Raw genomic sequence first — 21,776 nt, 5'->3', positions numbered from 1 at the left:
CCAGTCCTCGCTGGAAATTACATCTGATTTTCTCTGTTGCCAAGGAAAGGAAATAACTGGCTTTAACGACTGCTCGTGACGGAATACGATCGCGAGTCATCTCACAGATGTAAACGTACGGTGTTAAAATTAATTAGATCGTGTAAAGACACTTGAGCCGCCGCGACGGCGGTCTAATTAACCGCAAACAATTCGAAAGCCGGGGAATATTAACCGCTAAATCTGATAGAACGCGGGCAGCCGAAATATAGGACATCTTCGTGTACAGAAGGACATCTGGCAATGCCACGCATGCCGTATAGCGAATCTCGGTCGCATAGGCGAGCGTTTCCACACGTATCTAAGGTCATCACGTGTGTTCGCCGTGATAAGCGGCGAGGTAAATCGTCACCGCGGTATGCTGGCTGATTTTTCCGATTCACTGCGAATTTTCGTATATACGCCTACACTATGTCATATTACTTGACATACGTCTTTTTTTTTTCGCGATACATGGTTGACACCAGTCTGCCAGTGAAAGTTGCCCTCCCGCGTCCAATCGAGGATTAATCGTGCCGCGGGGCCGCTTCAAGTTGACCGGTTGTTCTTCGCTCGGAGGCAGTCCGACGTTGAAGAAAATTCCAATGAATAATTAAAGGTCTCACACGGAGAGGGAACAGGGAAAATAAATGCCGGGAGAACTGATAAAAATGTTGAGCAAAAGTCTTGATGAGGGTAGACACTTGAGAAGCGATTGAAGAATGTATCATTAGATAGTTCAATCTATTCGAAGCGTTAACGCATTATAAGGTGAATTTTAATTTTAACGCAATGTAGAGGAAATTTCTGCCCGATGAAAAGGAAGCTTCTCGTATCTTTCGTATTTTTTTAGTTTGAGCGACGCGTCTTCGAGGATTCTTTACGAAATATCGGCCAAACATGTTTTCCGAATAAGAAACGCGTTCCATCTTTCTCCGATGACGTATGCCGCGTTATTATTTACGCGCGTGTCAGTTATCGTCGACCTCCACGTTGCGGATGACGTGCGCACTTATGTATCCGATTCTTCAAAGGATTCTGAATGGCATCTATCACCGTCAAACAGAACACTCGTGAAGAAATAAATAAGTTCCATTATTAACATCCATCTTTTTGCGTCCCTTGAGATCGATCGGGCGCTCTTTTCTGCGCACAGACACACACGTACGCATCTGCTTTTGGGCATGTATAAATAAGTTGGAGCCGTTAGAGCCCGAAAATAAATTCCTCTGCTTTGGATATTTTTTTCTCGTTGTAAATCATTGATAATGCGATCGCGATGATTGACGACGGATATAATGCGGCGAGGTTACTTGCGCACCCGGTAAAAATGCTAATAATAAATCGGGATTAGAATATTCCACTCGGCGGTGTGTAAATTGAGGAGATAAGCCTCATTAGCAAATTCAACGCATTCGCGTCAGCGATACGTGGCTGGCCGACGACCGTAATTGCTCCGTAATTTTTGCCGCGGCGCATTCATCGGCTCCACGCCGTTTCCTTACTCTCCAGCATCTCGCGTGCGTTCAGCCGCTATCAGGTAGCGAATTATTCGCATACTCTTATTCGCAAATGATTATATTATACATGCTGTTTATGCGGACGTTTTATCCGCGCCTTATGCGAATCGAAAGTCGCGCAAAATGAATTAACAATTTATTCGGATTATTAATTTGATAAATTTGCATTTTATCGCCGTATTTTATCTCGCTAATGTCCGTTGATTAGCAAAACACTGCGTAGCAAAATAATGTGAATAAACCTTGTGGGAATAAATGTAAAGAGAGACACGTGTAAGAAAAATATTGACAAATAAGCCGCAATCTATTAAATTGATAAAACACAACACGTTTGTAGAGGCAGATCTCGCCAAGCGAATGAAAAAGATATTGATACTTTTTTTTAAATGACCTTTCATTATGCTTGTGAGTATAATAACCCGATGATAGGTGTCTCATCGACGGCGGCGGCGCAGGAATGTCGCGAATGCAACGGGCGGCGATTACCATTCGTCGCTCAGCTGTTGCCGCGGCCTTAAGAACCGAAATAATCCCAACCTGGCAGCGCGAGTAGGTGGGCGGACTGCTACTATCAGCAGTTGCATTCGTACGCGGAAAGCCGCACCGAAATAAATCACCGTCGGTTAAAATTATCCCGCCGCCGGCACTTACTTAAATTGCGAAAAATGGAATTCGATACCGCGAAAGAAAGGAGGAAGATAAGAGAGGAAGAAAACGAGGGAGCAGCAGACGCGTCTGCTGAGAATTGTCCAACTTGGCATACCTTATATGCGCGGCATGAATAAAGCGCGATCGTTCCTCACTGAAGTTAGGCGTGATAATCCTGAGAAACACTGATAAACTTTGGTCCGCGGATTCCCCGATTAACTTACGGTCCGGTTTTTCTCCACGGAATTCTCTGATTACGTATCTTATTTTTCAAGAGTTTCTCATTTATCGAAATTGAATCTCGATAAACAAATTTCCAATTAAAATTCAAAGCAATATATGCAAAACATATTATTTATCACAGTGTGTTAATTAAAAAGATTTTTTCATGTTGCAGTACTATTGAATTAATGAGAAAAGTGAAATTGTGTATTTACGAATCTGAAAGGATCAACGGGCCCCAATCCTAAATATCGCTATTCAGTGGGATTGAGGTTGATTCAACAATCATAATTTCGGAGGCCGAACTCTTCCCCCCCCCCCCCCCCTCTCCCTCCGATCGCGGGATCTCCGTGCGATCTCGATTCTCCCATGTATCCGGACGGCGCCGTGAGAATCCGAACCAGCTGGTCGATAGTATTTGTGTACGGGGCCCGCACAATGGATTCTCGTGGAGCACGAATCTCGTCTCGCGACATAGTCGTACGACGAACCGGAGAGCCAGCCAGGTAACCAGACGGACAAACCGGCCGTCCTTCCGCGCGCGTAGTGAAATTTAAATGAGCGCTCCCGGGCGCTCGCTCGCTCGCTCGCTCGCTCGCCTCGCGCTGGTGCTCCCTTCACAAAACTTTCATATCGTATTCTCGCGTGATTCGACCTTTCGTTTAACAGACGATGACCGTGCTGTTGGAGGAAAAAGGAAGGATGCTTGTTGCGAGGAGCCCCCTTCCCCCCCCCCCTCCCTCTCTCCCCATGGCCTCGATACGTGAATGCCCGTGAGAGAAGCGGCCCTGTGTCCCTCGAGCGATATTACGTACACTGCGATATATCGCATGTGTTGTCTTGTCATGATCATCGTTTCCTCGACGCTCGCCGTCACGTCCACCTTCTCTCACCTGATCTAAAGCGCTAATTCGCCACGTCGCATCATCCTGTCATACGCGAGATCTGAATAATATGGGTCCATTTTTGTTCTTGTTTTTCTTTACGACGTGTAGTTGATTGCGCAGCTGCGAGTTTTTTTAACATGAGTGGCACGTGTTATCTTAGCTCTTATTTTTACCTTAGCCAGATTCTATTGCGCGATTTATGTTGCGTGATGACCTTTACCCTTTAGAAGATTCTATTACATAAATATAATATTGCGTAATTATCTTACGTACAGCATATAATTGACTAAAAATATCTTTCAAGATAATTTATCAAAGAAGCACATATGTTGTACGGCTAAAAAGATGGAGCGTCAATTCGATTGATAATTCATGATCGGTTGCATGCCGCCGCTTCTTCGGAGCTTTCAATTATCCCAAACGTTTCGATTACAATGCGCCCGACATACGATTCGACATGCATCTGTAATTATTAAAACGTTGCATTGTAAAGGGGAAAGAAAAAAGGATTTCACGTGAAGACAGGAAAAAGAGTAATGTGAGGGCGAACGAGGGCAAAACGACACAATGAGAGAAAGAGAATATATACACAAAATTGCGAAATGGTCAGTTGCGCTCGACTGGCTTTCAATGAAATTGAATCGTAAAAAAAAAGGGTCGGCTGGATCTGTCGATCGGCCGCTCGCACTTGCCTCAATTGCAGTTAATTCTTCGGCGTTAAAAAACTCCAAATTTACTTTCAAATAATTCGCTAACGATCGTCGACTTGCATGTACGTGTGAGTTTGATACAGATTTATAAGAATATTGTAAAAAAATATTTTATTCATTTATTTGTCCGTCAAAAAGAGTTGTGAGCGAACCATCGTATAAAATTTGAATAATGCACACATGTTATAAAGATGTCGAAGTAATTCATGGCTGAATTTTCTTTTCTGAATTAGCGTTGCGACTTGAGGAAAAACTTTGGAGAATGATTTAAACTACAATCCAGATACCGCAACCACTCTGCGAAACTTGAAACGTGCTACGTGCCCTTTGCTCTTTCGCTATCGATCTGCGATCGCTCGAATTCCTTTTAATCCCAACGACATCGAAATGTCACCGTCGTGCCCGACGACAATCCGATTAGGATCTACTTACTTCTGAAATGTACTCCTAGTCGGCATTATCTTCTCTCGGCGATGACGGACGCGCTCTCCACTCATTCCACAGTAATCGATACCACCGGGATACGGCTACTCGCGATTACGCGAATTACGCGCTAATTCCGCAAACGATAATACGTTTCACGCGTTCATCGCGTTCTCGTTTCGCAACATTGATCAGAGATCGACTTTGTGGCCGATGATGCACATACACGCGCGGACGAGCCAGGCGTACACTTGTCATTATCGTTCAGTTCTCAATAAACGCCGTTTATATGACATTATCGCGAATATATTAATAAAGCGAGTTACTAACTGTATTGCAAAGCACAGAAATGTTCATATTATCTGCGGATTAATGTCAATAAAATCTTCGGCTGAATTCAAGCTTCGCGAGTTAAACATGAATTGATATAATTGCCACAGATTTTATAATCCATTTTATATTTTAATAAGTGTACACATATATACATGCGAAGAGCGTGCACACTGAGCGTAGTCATGTGCGGAACGCGAAGCGGAGAAGATCCCTTTTTACCACGTGTCGCTGTGTCAATTTTTCATCGAGTTATAATGTTTTAAAAATCCGGCCCACACGCGGACTATATAAAAACCAACGTGACGCGCGCACACGTGGTGTTACGTAACTGTACATTACTACGATCAGCTGGTCAGCTGACAGTAGTGAGGTAGGTAACGGTACCGTAGGTCGCAGACCTATGCAGAAACGTGGCTTTAGTCATCGTTCATTGGTCGTTCGTGTTCGCCCTAAATCGGGATCATTCGGGTGGTCGCTACGGGTCGACATTAATCGATATAATTATCGTTATGACAGTACCTCGCGTAGAAAAGTTTCACGATTGAATAAAAAAGCTTTATTGAGAGGTGAGATCACTTCCGACAGGCCCAGAATCATTTATCCCGGGTGAGTGATTTGCAAAATGCCATCGCTCAATCACAGAAGTAATTAATCTTTTCAGTACAGTAAAAATGCGAAACAATCGCCGGTGCGCCGAATTTATAGGTTAGGATGACATGTGTAATCGTTCGCTGTGCATGACTCAGCATGAAGCAGGATCGTTTTTTTTTTATTTTTTTTTTTTTTTTTTTTTTTTTTTAATATAAAGTTTATCAGGCATCGTATATATACGCTTTGAAACTATAACGTGTGTCTTTGAACAGTATATATACGCTTTTCGCATTGAAAGGGCTGAAAAGTTTTGCATTTACCTAGCAAACATCGACAAGCAATTTTTAAAAATATTTGGTAAGAGAGTTTTCTACATAAATTTAAAGGCACGCAATGTTTAAGAGTATTATTATTTTGTAAATTTTTTAAGTTTTTTTTCCAAAAGAGAGAGAGAGAGAGAGAGAGAGAAGTAAGCGAAATTGACGAGACAGATGCTAAATAGATAGTTGGACAGATACATGAGTGAGCTTCATGTACCCGGCAGATATATACCTACGGCTATAAGAGAAAAGAGAGATACATAGCAGGCGCATATAGAAACGAACGTAGATACACTGCCGCGTAAGCCGCTGTTTCGTAATTTAATGCGATCTTATTAACCAACGACTAACCAGCGCGCTCTGCGTTCTGATTTCAGCAACTCAACATTCCATCCAGCCATGGATTGGCCGAATTCAACTTCAGCCTCTTCAGCAACCAGGACATCGAGGGTCCTCAAAATGGCTTCGAGTGCGTTCAACAAGTCGCCCATAAGTATGTATCAATATTGTTTCGATATAACTCGAATATACTTCTGTTTGCGAAGAAACTTACATGTTAAATTTATAGATTTTACGCTTGACACACATAGCGGTGTGGTCGTAAGAAGCAATCGCAGTAGTAAGAAATTAATGGCCATATTAAATCGGCCGTAATTTGTCAGTCGGCGAAAATTCTTTGTTATCATTACATTTTAGCGTCATAAAAGGCGTATATGTGCCGTAGCGGCTATCAGATTCGCCATAGCCGAGAAACGATGTCCCGGTGAATGGACTCGACACACGATGCGGTAATTTCAAGTAATCTTCCCGTCGTACGCGGCGTAACGTAATCCTCAATTTAAACCGCGTGACATAAAAAAAAAAACTTTGGAGCATCCTTGAGCAGGTGGTTTTATCGCGGCAACTTGACACACTAAAGCGCGCTGTTAGTGTGCCGGCAGCAGGTGTCGACTATCAGCGACTACGGCGTCGTGAACGGTTATGCTTGCGTCAGCAGAACCGATTCAGCAGAGGCACCGGCTGCTAGTAGCACTTACCTCGTCGACGATCCCGGCGAATTGATGTTAAAAAATGTAACAATGACAATGAAGAATCGAAGATTTCAATCGGCCTGCCGATTCACTTTCGTTTACTTTAATTCATTTTCCAAGCAATAATGAGTCGATGTTATTTCACGTGTGTGTGTGTGTGAATCGTTATATTTATAGCTACAAGACATACGTTTGTTTTGTAATTGCAATTTAGATTCTTACTCATCCTTTATTATGGATTTATTTGATCTACAAGAGTCATTAACATCTTGATATAATAATAATAATTCTCTATTCTATGGAATTACAAGAATTACATCATTTTTTTATCTTTAGCTTTATTATTTAGCATGAAAGCGAAAGAAGCCGTCGATTAATGAACTACTCACAATATTATATTGCTTGTTTTCTTTTTCTTCTGCAGAAACCTCAATAACCTCGGCAACCTGTCATACAAAATGCGGATACAGGCAAACGACGACGTTTACGAGACCACCAGGCACAGAATGGCGGTCGCCGAGGAGAATAACAAGAACAAATGGTAAGGATATTTCTCGAGCAGCAGGACGTACTGTTGTCGGCAGCCATTCGATCCTATGGGAAAAAGATTTTCCTTTTTTGGAGAAGCGTGCCCCCCCCCCCTCCCTTCCTCCCCCCGTTTACAGGACTTTTTCTTCGCGAAGCGCCCGCGGCTGCCGCGCCTCGCGGAATCGTAAATAATGCTCGCGTCGCAGCGTTACTTTTACAAACTTTCGCCCGGTCTCCTAACGGATGTTCGCGCGATTCACGAAGGAATTTACGAGTCTCGCGCAAGCACGCCGTCGCGACATCGCGAGTACTCGCGGAGAATTGTATGCGCGAGACTGCACTTTCAGTCGGTCGTTCAATCTTCCGGTGTATCTCAAATAGCACTTCGTTTCCTGTATCTCGATGCGGTTTATTAACTATAAATCAAACCAAGTCATCTAGAAATTTTAATAGCACGGCTTTGAAATCTGGAGATACGTAAGGAAAGTATATTATTTATGTGTAAGGATAAACATTCGCAATGTTACAATAAATGCAGTTATTAATATTATTAATTTGATTCGTATTGTACAATATTCATAGCTATATTAATGATATTAATATTGCTATGTCGCATATTTAATGCGAACATTGGCAATATTTGACCTTGTATCGCATATTTATTACAGCTATATATAACTTATCCAATCTACATGCTATTTGTTGAAACGAAAACGATTTTGAAATAAACGGATGGAAAGATTTTCGGAACGGGATGTTGTATTTTGTTTGCAATTAGCCGCAATTTGGAATACGCGTGTGGCATTGAGCTCTCGCTTGTTGACGGAGCTCCATCGACGACGCGGCTAATTTGTTTAGTCGTCATGGCCAAGGTTAAGAGCGCCTCACAAGTGCGATTTCGTCACACCAGAACCCTTTTTCGTCTCTCTTCGCCGTTACGGTGCTTTATCCACGGCATGCACGCGCGCGATTTATGTTGAGAAAGATTACATAATCAATGCCAATCGATCAGATCTCCGTGTCAGCAAATATTGTAAATTGCATTAATTGTACGCGATACGCGACGTGTCTCGTGCAGTTTGCACACAGAGAGATCGATGTTTTGTAAAAATAGAAGAGAAATTAGAGATTGTCATTATCTGCAAATATATCTCTATCTCTCTCGAATGACATGCGAAATAAAACTCTATACTTTCTCTAAATTGATAAATACATTCGAAATTTATCCGACACTTTAAACAAACGATAAATTTACAAGTACTTTGCATTTCTTGAATCTCAATTGTATTTTCTACATTGTTATATTGTTTAATTAAATAATAATTAACACACATACCGGAGAAATCTTACACAAATTAGTATACGTTTTCACTCGATGATAATTACGTCGCTGTTCCAGCACGAGGGTGATCAAGGCAAACGGTCCAGACATCGGACGCAAGGTGAAAGTGAAAGGAACCGGAAGGATAATACCACCTCCGTATGCGAAGCATCGGGAATCTACGACGACCATTCCAACTTCCGGCAGTAGTCAGTCCAAAGCATCAACCAACAAGCCGGCCGCTAGTAATAGTAGTAGTAACCATCCAGCGACGACTCGCAGTCCGGAGAAAAAGATCTCCGACCTAATGCGCAGGCCGCTTAAGTAAGTGCATTGACGAGTTGACATGAAGCGCGAGAATAAGTCACGCTGCGATAAAAGACGCGGAAATAACTGTCTGCTCGCGTTGGATTAATGAAGCAAGGATTAATAGAATTTAATGCTGAATAAGATTAATATTTTTTATCTTGCATTACGTCAGGATATATTTTGTATTTTTCCGTGCAACAGGGAAAGGCTTATTCACCTCCTTGCTTTGAGGCCCTACAAGAAACCCGAGATTTACGATCGCATTACAAGAGGTGAGTTGCAATGAAGTCTTAAGGCTTTTAATTTTAACTTTCTCGAATATGCAGCCGCAATACTTAATGCCCCGACAAATTGCAGAGGGTATAAGAGACCGTGAGCGATCGATCATAATGACGGTCTTGAAGCAAGTGGCGACCGTGCGCGACAACACGTACGAACTGCAGAGGCACATCTGGAACGATGTGCAAGAGGATTGGCCTTTCTACACTGATCAGGAGAAGGCGATTCTGAAAAGGCGGAAACCTCAGAATCTTACGCCACCAGCGAGTGACGGTGGTTCCAGCGGTACGTGTATTACCGTTATTGACACGCCATGGAGCGTGTTGTTGAAAAGTGTTGCTTTCTGGAAATGACACATTTTTTTTTTTTTTGTATTTTACATTCACAGGCAGCGGGCATTCGCCGAACTCCATCCACGCGGGCTCGCCGCCGGCAATCACGGCGCCACCAGCCAGCCTGCAGGGCAACAAGAGACCGGGATACTACCAGGGTAACGATGGGCTGCCGACGAAGAAACCACGGATATCACATTACAGGAGACCCGAGCCCATCTCCTTCATTTCCAGCAGTAGTGCTCCCGAAAGGGCGTCCAGCGGCAGCAGTTATAACAATAATAATAGCAGTGGTGTTAGTGCAACAGCCATCGGTGGTGATCGTACCGCCGGTAGTAATAGTGCTTGTGGTGCCAATAGTAATAGTGCTGGTAATAGAAGTGACGGTTTCGTTGAGGCCTGGGAGTCGAGACAGCAAACGCAGCGCGAGCGCAACAGCCGCGTTGATTACCGAGCTGAAAGGATAGCGAACAGTGATGTGCTGCGAGATACTGGCAACAGCTACGGCGCCGTGGCGTCCGCCGTCGCTGCGATTTCAGACGGTTCCTCCAATCGACCATCGTGCCTGACGTCGTCGCCCAGTGACAGTGCGAGAAGCAACCATCACCAGATGGCCGGGCACGGACGCGACAGCGGTACCACGACGGTATCCAGCGGAAACGCCGCCGAGGGCAGTTCGAACGAAGTGAACATTGACAGGAGAGACAAGAGTGACAGGAGTCGAGGTGCGAGGGAAGAAAGGAACAGGGAGAGAGAGTCCAGAAATAGGAGTACTGCCGCAACGCTTGGTACTAACTTCCACAACGAAGCTTCCAGCAGCGGTGCTCCTACTTACAATGCCAATTCTACCAATAATGCCAATGCCGCCGTTGCCGCCGTCGCTGCCGCCGCCGCCGCCGCCGCAGGCTCGCTGTTCGAGAGACCGGCCAACCTCAGGGAGTATCCCGATTACCTCACGTGAGTATATTAGCTATGTTATCGTTCGTAAAATCTGGAACGGAATCAAAAATTGCGCGTCTTTCTGTTGATTATTGTGTGTGAATTTAATCTGTTCGATTGATGCAACATTATTTACGTAAAATGATTGATATTTGTTAAGGGATTACGTAACAGTAAGCAGCGTGGAGCAAAAAAGGCGTTACAAAGAAGATTTCTGTGCCAACTACGATGAGTACCGCAAATTGCACGCTAAAATGGTCGTAGTCGGGCAACATTTCACGAATTTGTACAACTCGATGCAAGGGCAAAAGGATCTGGGCAATACGGCCAGGGCGCAGGTATTTTATCGCGGCCGTTAGAATCGTATTTCTTAAACGAACGAATGAGCATCGATTCTCATACAGTGACGTTTTCTTTTTTCCCGCAGGTGTACAAGGAACAGATACTCCGTGACTATAATGCGTGCAAAAATGATCCAAGGCATTTGCAGATGAAGACACGGTTCGATTACCTGCATGACAAGCTGAGCCATATAAAGCGACTGATCCTAGAATACGAAACCGCAATGTCCAACAACCGCGTAGTTAACGCCACCAGTAATACCAACACCAGAAACATTGGGGATGTCAATAGTCGGCACTACTGACACAAACTGAAAAGGCCGTCTCTTGTTCCCCGCCTCTTCCTCTTCGTTGTCGGTACGCTACTGTCAACGCTGTCGCAGAATTTGCATTTTCTCGGCAAGTTCCAAGGCTGATCTTTCACGGTCCACATGGTTCCTGGGTTCTATCGCCGAAAAAGTCAAGTGACTCGATTCGGATTTATCTCTTGTACGATATTTAGATTTACATTATAACATCATGAAAAAAAAATATATATATATCGTACATATATAGTAATATATCGTACATGAGATACTCTTTGAGATTTGTGCTGATTCTCCCCGCGGAAGTCGACGATCGTCTGCGACGATTTCCGACGATTTCACACGATCTCGTCGACTGCCGCCGTCACGGCGGGCCAAGCAGGGCTTGCGCGTTAACTTCGACCAACCCATGATATTGCTTGGTGAAGGCTGACGACAATCGACTTCAAGAAGAAAAGATAATGCGTTCGGATTAGAAATACGGATGTAAGGAGAGGGCATTCTGACGACCAGCAAAAACGCGCGAAACACGGAAGCCGTACAAACGCGAGGAAATTCGAAGCTGGTCCTGCGACGACTGAAGAAGACATTCTAGAAGAGAGAAGACGCAGTGGGAATATGAAATAGTTAAATTCTACAATAAGTTACTTACCGTGCGCACGTCCAAGTGTGTCGTCCAGTTTAAGAGTACGTAGATAAAAGAAAAGAAACAAAAAAGATTGTGAGAAGAGGGTCCAAGAGATAATAAGGCTTATCGCGTGCCACGTCCGGGTTTCTTTTTATCCGGAAAAAGAGGAAAGAAAATTGGCTCGCAACGTACATACATTACATATACACAGGCAGACATTTTATCCACGAGCTGGTACGGATCTCTCGCGCTCGATTCATGCGTGCTCGTCGCAACTTGAGAAAGGGCTTGGAAGAAAAGCTAATTACCTTCCTACAATATGAGAGAGAAACCTTAGTGCTTTGTGATTTTGACGTTCTTTGTTACTTCTTCGTTCTTTTTTTTCTTCGTTGATATCTTGAATGATTTTAATGAGAATTAGTCGTATGATAGGAATGGTCGGTTGACAAAAAAAGGACATAAGGAATAATTGAAAAAAAGGAAAAAAAAAGAAATGAGCAGATTGATCTGTCGCGCAATAAGAATCAAACAGATCAAATAAGATTGAAATGTAGTTTGATATCGTAAATTAAAATCCTTTTTAAGAGTCGAACCACCTCGGTTCGACAGTGGTTTTAACTGTAAGAGATTATAGTATGTTGTGCTAAATTATAGATTTTTTTACAATTTTAAATTTTAATTGTTGTGTAAGAATGAAAGCAGCAGCCCAATGCGATAACAATTTTCTCATAGTAAGAAAAAAGTTAAAGAATACAAAATATATAACAACCATTGATCATATAAGTATATAATTGAACGACAATACCGTATGTTATATACAGTTTCATAACAGTTTGCATAAAAAATAATTTTGTTTGATTATTATCATTATTATAATTAATAATATTGTAATTATTAATATTATTTTAGTATCATTATTATTATTGGTTAATTTATTGTTCAAGTAGATAAAACACAGTTAATTTTTCTATACAATAATCAATAGAAATTGCAATCAATTTCTTGCAATAGAATTCTTTTGCAATAGGATTTCCAATTGATTTTTTCGAAAATTTACGGAAATTCACGATGCCAAATTTTTTAATACGTTATTTTTATAACGATCATAATATTAAGGGCTGATAGAGATTCATTCGAATACTACTATTGTGTAGGAAATAGATATTCCACACATGAATCCTTTTTATTTATTTATATACATCAAATATTAAAAAAAAAACAATTTCTAATATTTTTATAGGAAATGCATTATAGCTTTTTATAATGTTTACTTTTATTTCGCGAGAAAAAAATTGGTTTTTTTCAGCGATTAAAAAACTAAACATTTTGTACGATTGATTGCAACGCGCGATTTTGCTTTCTTCCGACAGTCTTAAGTCCTCTTATTGCTCATATTGCGTGAAAATTTCTACGATTGCGAGTAATTTGCCCAAAGCCGTCCATCGTGCCGTGGGTATAAGAAAGAGAAGACATTTGTCAGATGTAAGGTACTTGGGAAAAGGTGTGAAAACGATCTGTCGAATATAACAATGTCAAATTAATTGTATATGCGATAATAATGTTACTGAAATTTTATTGTTATCCGCGATTTTGTCTTCAATTTTTACGTAATCTACAATCAGCAATAGGATTTAAGATTCTGCTTAACAAATTATGTTTTTCTGTTCTCTCTCTCTCTCTCTCTCTCTCTCTCTCTCTCTCTCTCTATATATAAATATATACATATATAATTTTTAGTGAACACACACATTATCGTATTACTATCGAATGCTGTTAGTCGAATTCATAAATTCGGGAGAGTGAGATGGCAGGGCATATTTGCTTAAACATATTGAATTCACGCTGGTTGTTTATCAATTGCTTTTTGTTTTATAATCCCTAGTTATTTATAATCAATTAATACATATATAATGAAAATGTTGAAAGAATCGTTATGTCGAAAATGAATTTTTTATTACAAAACAGCGATAATTATTCCTTCATAATAGGTGCAATACAGAGCATTACAAAAATCGCTGTGGATATATAATCTCAGTAATGTTGAAATATGCATTGTGCGAATTTTTATCAAGAACACGTATAAATGAGGAACGATATATTTCGATTAGGATTCTCGTACGTGAAATGTTCTGAGAATATTGTAGTCGAAGAAAGAAGGGGACCTCGAATGTGTATGGCATAGCATCGAATATCAGTATAAGTCGCGCTAACGTTTTGATATATGAATATTTATATATACGAATATTAAGGGTGTGTGTTGATACAGGCAACTGGTCACAAATTTTGATTATAAACGGAGAATTTCTATAGTTCAAAGCTAAAGAAATCAGCGAATATTATTAATTTTAGATCATTACGTCCATAATTCTAGATATATATTTTTAACTTTTTTTTGCTCACGTTTCTTCCTGCGTTAAAAAAAGGTTATAAAAAAATATAAGATATCAATATTTACTTTCCTTCGATATTAATTTTTCCTTTTATTTTTATTTACTTTCACCTTATTTTTGTAGCGAATAGGATCGACATTTTTTTTGCACGACTTTAACTCGTGCTTCGTGCTGTGCCATACACAGGTTCAGATTGGTACATGATACTTCAGTAAAGGTTTGCGGCCGAGAATCGAACGTTTTTCAGGTCTGTAGTTACCACGTTATATCAGTCAATGTCCGTTGTGAATTGTACCATTTGTAAATAATATTGCTATTGATTGCGTTGTGAATCCGAAGGCGGTGTTCGTTGTTAGCTATGAGTTAGCAGGAGCTTCGGCAAGCATATTCGATTAAACGCTCTCGTCCTCCGTCGACCGACCAATCGATTGTCTTAATGATTCAGCCGAGAAAGAGTATAAACAGTGCCAAAGAGAAACTGAACTGTGTGAAGCGACGTTTAGACGATAGGAAATAACGATTATCGATCGCGGTGTAATTTGTGCGTTAACTTAAGCGAAGCAACAGGTCAATTTCTTTCGCGCTCGTCGCTTCCCTAACGAGCTCGAGTTGGGCCGAGCGTTGTCCAGATAGTTGCGTTTTCGTGAAAGTGTAAGTGCTCTTAATGCTGCATTTAACGACATTTAACGCTTGCTTTTTGATTAATTCCGTTATTGTTTCGCGAGAAGAGATTATTATTAGCAGAGATCGCCGTTCTCCGAGTAAAAGGGGAGGGTATCGTATCATTGTCCTTGATCGTTTGGCGGAACGAATTTAACGTAGAATCATACATGTATATGTCCGACTCATAGAATATATTAGATATACGTTTTATACGGAAATACATCTCGTAATGAAAGTCGCGAAAGTTGCGCTTCGAAAGAGAATCAAAACTTACGCCAAGGAGCGATTTCGTTTCTGTGGATCCAGGAGGAGGCTCGTCGCACGTTTCCGTCGGAAGAGACTCGCCCTCGAGTCGCCGATTGCGGCGGATTAAGTATTCGTCTTCTAAACGCGAAATTCCACCGTTTGTTTCGAAAGTTGCGATAGACGTTCGTCCAGACAGCCGAATCGGAGCCCGGTGCATCGAGCGATAGTGCCCTTATTCAAATACTGCCTCCGAAGCACCCCGAATGTCATCGATTCGCGCTCCGTCCGTGATCGGATGAGCAATGCTCCGCGGACACGATCATATCCATGCTCAAGAGGTCCAAACGACGATCGAACTCCGTCTTTCATCTCTCTTTCTCCCATTCACCCATTCTTTCTCGACTTGTTGGAAAATAACGAAAACTTCAAGTGCCAATATTAGCGAAGCGTAAATTTATTGTATATAATATATGTATACACACACCACACACATATATATACACACACACACAAGTAGTATAATCTTACGTGCATTATCTCTTAGTAGTACCAGTATGTGCAAAGTGTTAGGAAGGAACGTATAATACAAGTTTCGAGAACTCGCGTACTTCATTCTTGGCAAAACCAGCCGATGGACTCGCGTCCAGGATAAATGTAACAAAATCCTGAGATTAAGAGTTACGTATGGAGCTTCGATCTCTGTTTCCCGTTTCTTTTCTTCTTCGATTGTTCGTTTGTTTTTCCTCCAACCATTTCTCAGACTTCTTGTATAGACAAATTTCCACTTTCGTAGAAACTTTCCCGCCGGGGAGTTATCTTCTTTGCGACGGTCGAGTTTCTTCAGACAGCCCTGTTTAATTGAATTCTTCGGCGAGTTCGATCCCTATCAAGTTTCTTTTCTTTCCACGAACCCTTCCTTGGTCGTGTTTCTTCGACGGGCGTTTCGAGTTACTCCCTTCGCCTCCCGCGGGTTGCACAACAGGAAAACTCGTGAAGCACATTGAAATTGGAGCAAAACACTTTTCCTCGCCGGAAGCATCGGTGCTGAAATAATATTTAGAGAACCCGTTGTTTTCACGAGAGTGAAAGTGGTCACCGCGCTTTACCGCCGACGCGACCGCAACGTATCGCGAATGCAAGAAACGTGGCAAAAGTCGCACGGTTGAATCCTGCATTCGGATCGGATTCCAAATTGAGAAACGAATGAGCGCGAATTGATCGATCCCGTCGTAGCGGGTAGTCCGGCAGTATTATTTGTAACAGCGCATATCTCGAGTATTTCGAAATCATCAGTCTGCGAGGAGGTCGTTCACCCGTCGCGGCTCATTCGATCGCGGAATCGTGTAAGAGCGACATATCATTTTACGAGTATCCGTTCTTCTCTTGCGAGAAGGCATATCACGTACGCGGTGCGCGAGCTCCGTTTACTCTCTCGATCTTGCCGCTGATCCCTCGCGAGAGATGTCCTTACGGAACGCCTCGGTTAGACGCAGGAAAGGCGACACGCCCCGGTCTTGTCCGATCGGTCGACAGAGAAAATCGATGAGCAATGCAGCTACTACGGTCTTTCATCACCGTCGCCTTAACGGAGGATTTCGTTTCGCGCACGAAACCCTCGATCCGGAAATCATCGCGCGCGGCGTTTCTTCTCATCGCGAAGGCGAAGCTCCGAGGACGCGATTCGACGATCGCTAATTAATTCACGAGGCTTGTTCACGTTCACGCCAATTTACAAAGTGATGAATCTGATCCATGACACTCGCAGCACTTGTTGGCATTCTGCAGTAATTGGATGAGTCGATAGATTCGAGGAGAGAAAGATGTTGATAACGTGGTGCAGCTATAAAAGGGATGGACGAACGACGGAACTTTGTTCCTCGTCGCTGTTGAGCGTCCCTGTAAATTTACCGCTTTACGACAATATTCTTGTTTCTCTCTTGTTTTTCTTTACGCCGCGCTCAAGATCGCTATAGAACGGAACAAATGTCCGTTTAGTCACATAGCGATGACTTTTTGACTGTGATGTGTTGCTAGGAACTTTGTAATAACATAAATGCGAGGCGTCAAGCGTTAAGTTTTCTCTTAAGAAGGAAGGATATCGTTAACCCTTTGTCCACTGTACGTTGAATCCGCATCTCCCGAAACTATATCTGTACCATCGGTTAAAAGAGGACGAAAGATACTTGCAACTTTACGATGTTTTACAAATTTAATATATATATACGAAACATTTTTTTTTTTTGTACGACACAGAAAATGTCGCGAGGTTACAAGATTTCGGGAAGATTTGTAGAGGCGGATGCGCGGCTTTGATGAATCCAGACAGCGTACTTCGCCGAGCTAGTAAAGTAGATAGAGGGTTGACGCGACGAAAGCGTCGAGGGTCCGCGGCAGAAATGAGGTCTGTCGTGGTTGGGGTGGGTTGTAAGTCGTGTGTGAAAAAAAGCGCCTTAGAGATTAAAGCGAAGACGAGAAGAGAACGAAGAAGAACGAAGAGAAATGCGACGAGCCGGGCGAATGCGAGCGTTCGATATCACGAACGATTTGATGCTCGATCGACGACTCGTATCGGACGCTCGCGTTTCCCATTACGAACACCCATATCAAAATAAGAATTAGTGTCCGCGGAACGCCGGCGATCGATCTCGTCAGCCCTTCAAAGCCCATAATCACCTAGAGATATCACTGAACCTAGTGACTTCGATTGAATACAAAAGATTTTCTAGCTTAAAGATCCGCGCGACTGTTCTGAAGTTTTAATCAAGTTGCGTCAAGTTAGAAGAAATCGCGAGATAAAGAAAATGCGTCGGGAAAAGGTAACTCTCTTTAAAAGAAAAGAAAAAAAAAAAAAAAAAAAGTTGATTCAATCGATATGTGGGCTAAAAATCTGCGAGCTCAACGCAAAAGATCTACGCGCGGAAGATCGACGGAAGCGAGCCGAGCTCTTCCGCGCGATCGATCGGCGCCGAGTGAAGTGAAATGAGAGAGATCGGTCGCCGCGTGCTCGATCGAAGAGCGAGGGAATAATATTTTGTAAGTGCTTAAGAGACAATTAAGAGGAGAAGAAAGCTTAAAGCGCGCTCGGATGACTGACAAATTGTGACTTAAGGAGCGCGACGAGATAGTCTTTATGTTCTCAGCATTGAATGCGCGAGAGGAGAAGCAGGTGAAACGGTGAGAAAAAAGAGAATGGACTTACATATATATATATACGTATATATATATAGATATATATACAGACACAAGTGCGTTTTTTTGTTTAAGTTTGCGTTGCGATAACGAGATTAAGAGAAGAAAGAAAGATGAGTGAGAGAGTGTGGAAGCGAAAGAGACGACGGCGATTACAATGATGTTGATTATGATCATGATGATATTGATGATGACCGGGCGACTCGAGATTGCATGTATAGGTATATAATGTACCCCCGTGACTTTTATTGACGACGACTGCATTGCTCCCCCTGACAAAGGCTCGTATATTCATTATATATAGTTGTATTTGCAATTACTACCTATACATATATATTATATTCACTAATTAAAGTATACAAAGCGAAAATGCGGATAAAGAGGAATTATATTGTTAGTGCGGAGAGAGCGCAGGCTCGCTTTCGGGGTTTGTTTGCTCGCGCGGAACGACGTTGCCGTTGATCGAGGAACCGGGACGATCGCGCGCGGATCGATCTGAGGAAGCGCGGAATTATTTCTCGTTAACTCTCCGAGCATGCATTTTTGATCCTTCGCCAACGAAAGTTTGATCGCACGCCACTTTGCTTCGCGCATTGTAAATCAACAAACGGAACTCCCACATTAAGGCTGTGGTCATCTTGTTCTAAGAACAATTCTATTCCGTATAACCCGATTATTTAATTAGCGCGTTAAATTTGTATTTAGATATAATTTACGCATGAGGAAAGAGATGAATCGGAGAGTTAATCCAAATCGCGTTCTGCCCCCCTTTTCCCCTCTTGCGCCTTCCCGCCATCGGTGTTTCGGCCTTTCCGATCGTGTCTTCGATTTTGTACCGGGACGTGCAATCGTCGCGCCCGCGATGCGATTTCGGGGCGCGGCTAGACGACTGTTAAGATGTTCCTGTCTTCTCACGGTCGATCGTACCGGGCGGTCCTTGGGAATTCAGATCGATCCGCACAAACTCGGTATGTTGAAAGTTGATGATCGAACCGCCTCGATTTACAAAACAATTGTTCTTTTCGCGGAAGGCTCGCGTTATTAAGAAATCCAATGTGATCCAATTTTGCTTCCCAGTTCGAGTTGAATTTCCGTCCTAAAAATAGTCCTCTCTCTCTCTCCATGGAGCAAAAATTGTGCAGCTGTAAGTTCTACGTACTGTAAATTTTCGTAACGACAGGTTGAAGATTTATATAATGATCGATCATTATCGTTCGTTATTAAATTTTAATTAATAAATATTGAATCTTTGAATCGATGACTCGTAACTAATTTGTTTTTAATTGGCCTATTAAAGTAGGAACAATTTTAAAATTTATTAACATGAATATGTAGAGACCAGTGAATAAGAAATTCAATGAGTCGTCAAAGATTTGATCATTAATTGCACGATAACCTTTACGTTCGATAATTACGCGTAGAAAAGTTGCGAAAACGCTGCGAAAAAGATAGCAACCTTGCCATGTAATATATTTAATGTATTAATATGCGTTTTTTTTCTGTTTGAGATTATTTCCGAAATAGAAACTGAACTTCCAAAAGCTCCTTTAAATATATTATTAAATATAAATGTGTCTTTCGTTAGGCGCATTTCTTTTGAACTGCGAATTCTTTGGCCAATTTTCAGGCCAATTGCGCGTCGTCCATATTTCTATTTTACGAAGAATTATTTATACTATTTTTTTCCATAATAATATTCATCGCAATAACACATAAGAGCCTTCATTCGTTCCATGCGAGTTTCTTCGTCCCCGAATACGAGCTCTGCGTATGCTTCTGTTCTATTCGAGAATCGTGCATGAGAGAAAAAGCGAGGGAAAAAACTACGCAACAAAAAAAAAGAAATAGGCGATAATAACAATGATAAGACAAATGGAAGAGCAAGAGAGAGAGAAAGGCGAGTCGACTCGATACGACGACAATTCACATTGACAAAATCGATGACGACTATGCTGACGATTAAAATGACGATGAATTGAATGTGTTTTTCAGCGAAGTGCGTAATAAATAATGTATCTCGTTATATGCTTGTTGACAGGCAGATCGTCCGTTTGCGGTGACCACACCGTGGCCGATACCGATAATATGTGGTTTCGCGCGCGAAAGAGATATGTACATACTGGGATCGCGATGGAGCGGAGAATCGGCGGATTTTCCCGTCTCCGGCACGACGGCGTTTCTCTGTTGTTATACTAATTTAATTTTTGTACATAATTTTAACGTACCGAATCTTCGTCATTGTTAATCTTCCAGTTGCGTTGAATCGATCGGTTCGCGCGCGCGCGCGCCAGATAGAAAGATAGCGAGCGATTTCTATTCATTGTTGTGTATGTATCGGCTTTTGTTATCGCGCGGGAACTTTGTTTGTATCGTAGTTCGAGGGCAAGTCTGTTAAAATGGTCGCGAAGAGAGACGCCACGGCTGTGCACCGGGTTCAAAGTTCAAAACCCAACAACGAAACGGAGGCACGATCGCTCGTATCGCGTCTCGAGCCTCGCTCCGACTCTTGCGCGGCGAATTGATTGATTTTGGATTTATTAATAACTTAAGGCGGTGAATTAGGGTCGTGTTAAATCGCAGTACGGAAACGAGTAGAGCGGAACGAGCTCTCGGGAGCGAGCCGGAAATGCCAGGCTACATCCGGTGACTTCCGTCCCACAAGTGCAACATAAGTTGTATCGAGCTTCTCGCGAGGAGCTCGCCATTTGTCCTCCGTAAGTCGTGTAAGTGTCCCAATCTCTCTGTCCATTTTTCGCAGTAATCACGTCGTGATACCGCGATATATATATATATATATATATATATATATATATATATATATATATATATATATATATATAGGGTGTCCGAACAACCACCAAAAATCCTCTTTGTACCTAGAAAAAAATGCTTTCGTTAAAAATTTATTTAAGCCGTTTTGAAAATAAACTTTTTGTTTGACATGAAAAAGAACGACTTGTTATTAAGTTTTCACCAAAAAAAAAAAAAATAATGTTTCCAAACGAATAAAACTCGTGGATACAAAGACAAATCGGCGGTTTTAGAACACCCTGTACAGATGCAATAAATAAATAAATAGGCATCGAGAAAGAACACTGGCATACGTCGACTCGCTCGAGTGGAGAGCTCGGCCGCAACGCAACGTGGCGCATCCCGTAGAACGTCTCGGGAGATGTTTCTCTCCAAATTTGTGACTTCCAAAAGCGAGGCAAGATCGCAAGAAACGCGCGGCGAGCTCAAATGCCGATTCTCCGATTCGAGGGGGGCACTCTGAAACGCAAAGATCGGCGCCACGGCGCCGAGTAATTAAAGAAAATAAAAAAAAAATAACTATATTTATTCGAACGACTTGCCAAGTTTTGTTGCATAGCGTACGCGAGATAAACGGCAGAAAAAAAACTTTACAAAAAAAACTAAGAGGTAATAAGATGGTTATGCGAATGATGATCTGGCGGATTTAACGGATATAAGTTACGGATATAGCTGTGTGAGCAGTTTCACGAAATATTGATGTATATATCTTAAGTTTGTATTATAACTCTCCCACACTTAATTTGTATGAAATGAAGAATTTCGAACATTAAAATCATGAACGAAAAGTCT

The 21,776-nt window shown here is 42.0% G+C and overlaps 1 protein-coding gene across 1 annotated transcript in view; it reads left to right on the top strand.

Annotated features, from left to right (window-relative positions):
- Su(Tpl) (Suppressor of Triplolethal) overlaps nucleotides 1-21,772 on the top strand; it is an 82,795-nt gene extending 61,023 nt beyond the window's left edge. The window contains exons 3-10 of the mRNA XM_012377499.2: nucleotides 6,050-6,165; nucleotides 7,128-7,244; nucleotides 8,631-8,876; nucleotides 9,063-9,133; nucleotides 9,219-9,425; nucleotides 9,529-10,429; nucleotides 10,572-10,749; nucleotides 10,839-21,772. Coding sequence (XP_012232922.1) covers nucleotides 6,050-6,165; nucleotides 7,128-7,244; nucleotides 8,631-8,876; nucleotides 9,063-9,133; nucleotides 9,219-9,425; nucleotides 9,529-10,429; nucleotides 10,572-10,749; nucleotides 10,839-11,057 — 2,055 coding nt within the window. The 3' untranslated portion in view covers nucleotides 11,058-21,772. The remainder of the gene's footprint in view (nucleotides 1-6,049; nucleotides 6,166-7,127; nucleotides 7,245-8,630; nucleotides 8,877-9,062; nucleotides 9,134-9,218; nucleotides 9,426-9,528; nucleotides 10,430-10,571; nucleotides 10,750-10,838) is intronic.
- Nucleotides 21,773-21,776: the final 4 nt, after the last annotated feature.

This window comes from Linepithema humile, chromosome 6, assembly GCF_040581485.1.
Source record: "Linepithema humile isolate Giens D197 chromosome 6, Lhum_UNIL_v1.0, whole genome shotgun sequence".
Classification (NCBI taxonomy): domain Eukaryota; kingdom Metazoa; phylum Arthropoda; class Insecta; order Hymenoptera; family Formicidae; genus Linepithema; species Linepithema humile.
The sequence above is the reverse complement of the archived record's forward strand: the minus strand, read 5'-3'. Positions and strand labels throughout refer to the sequence as shown.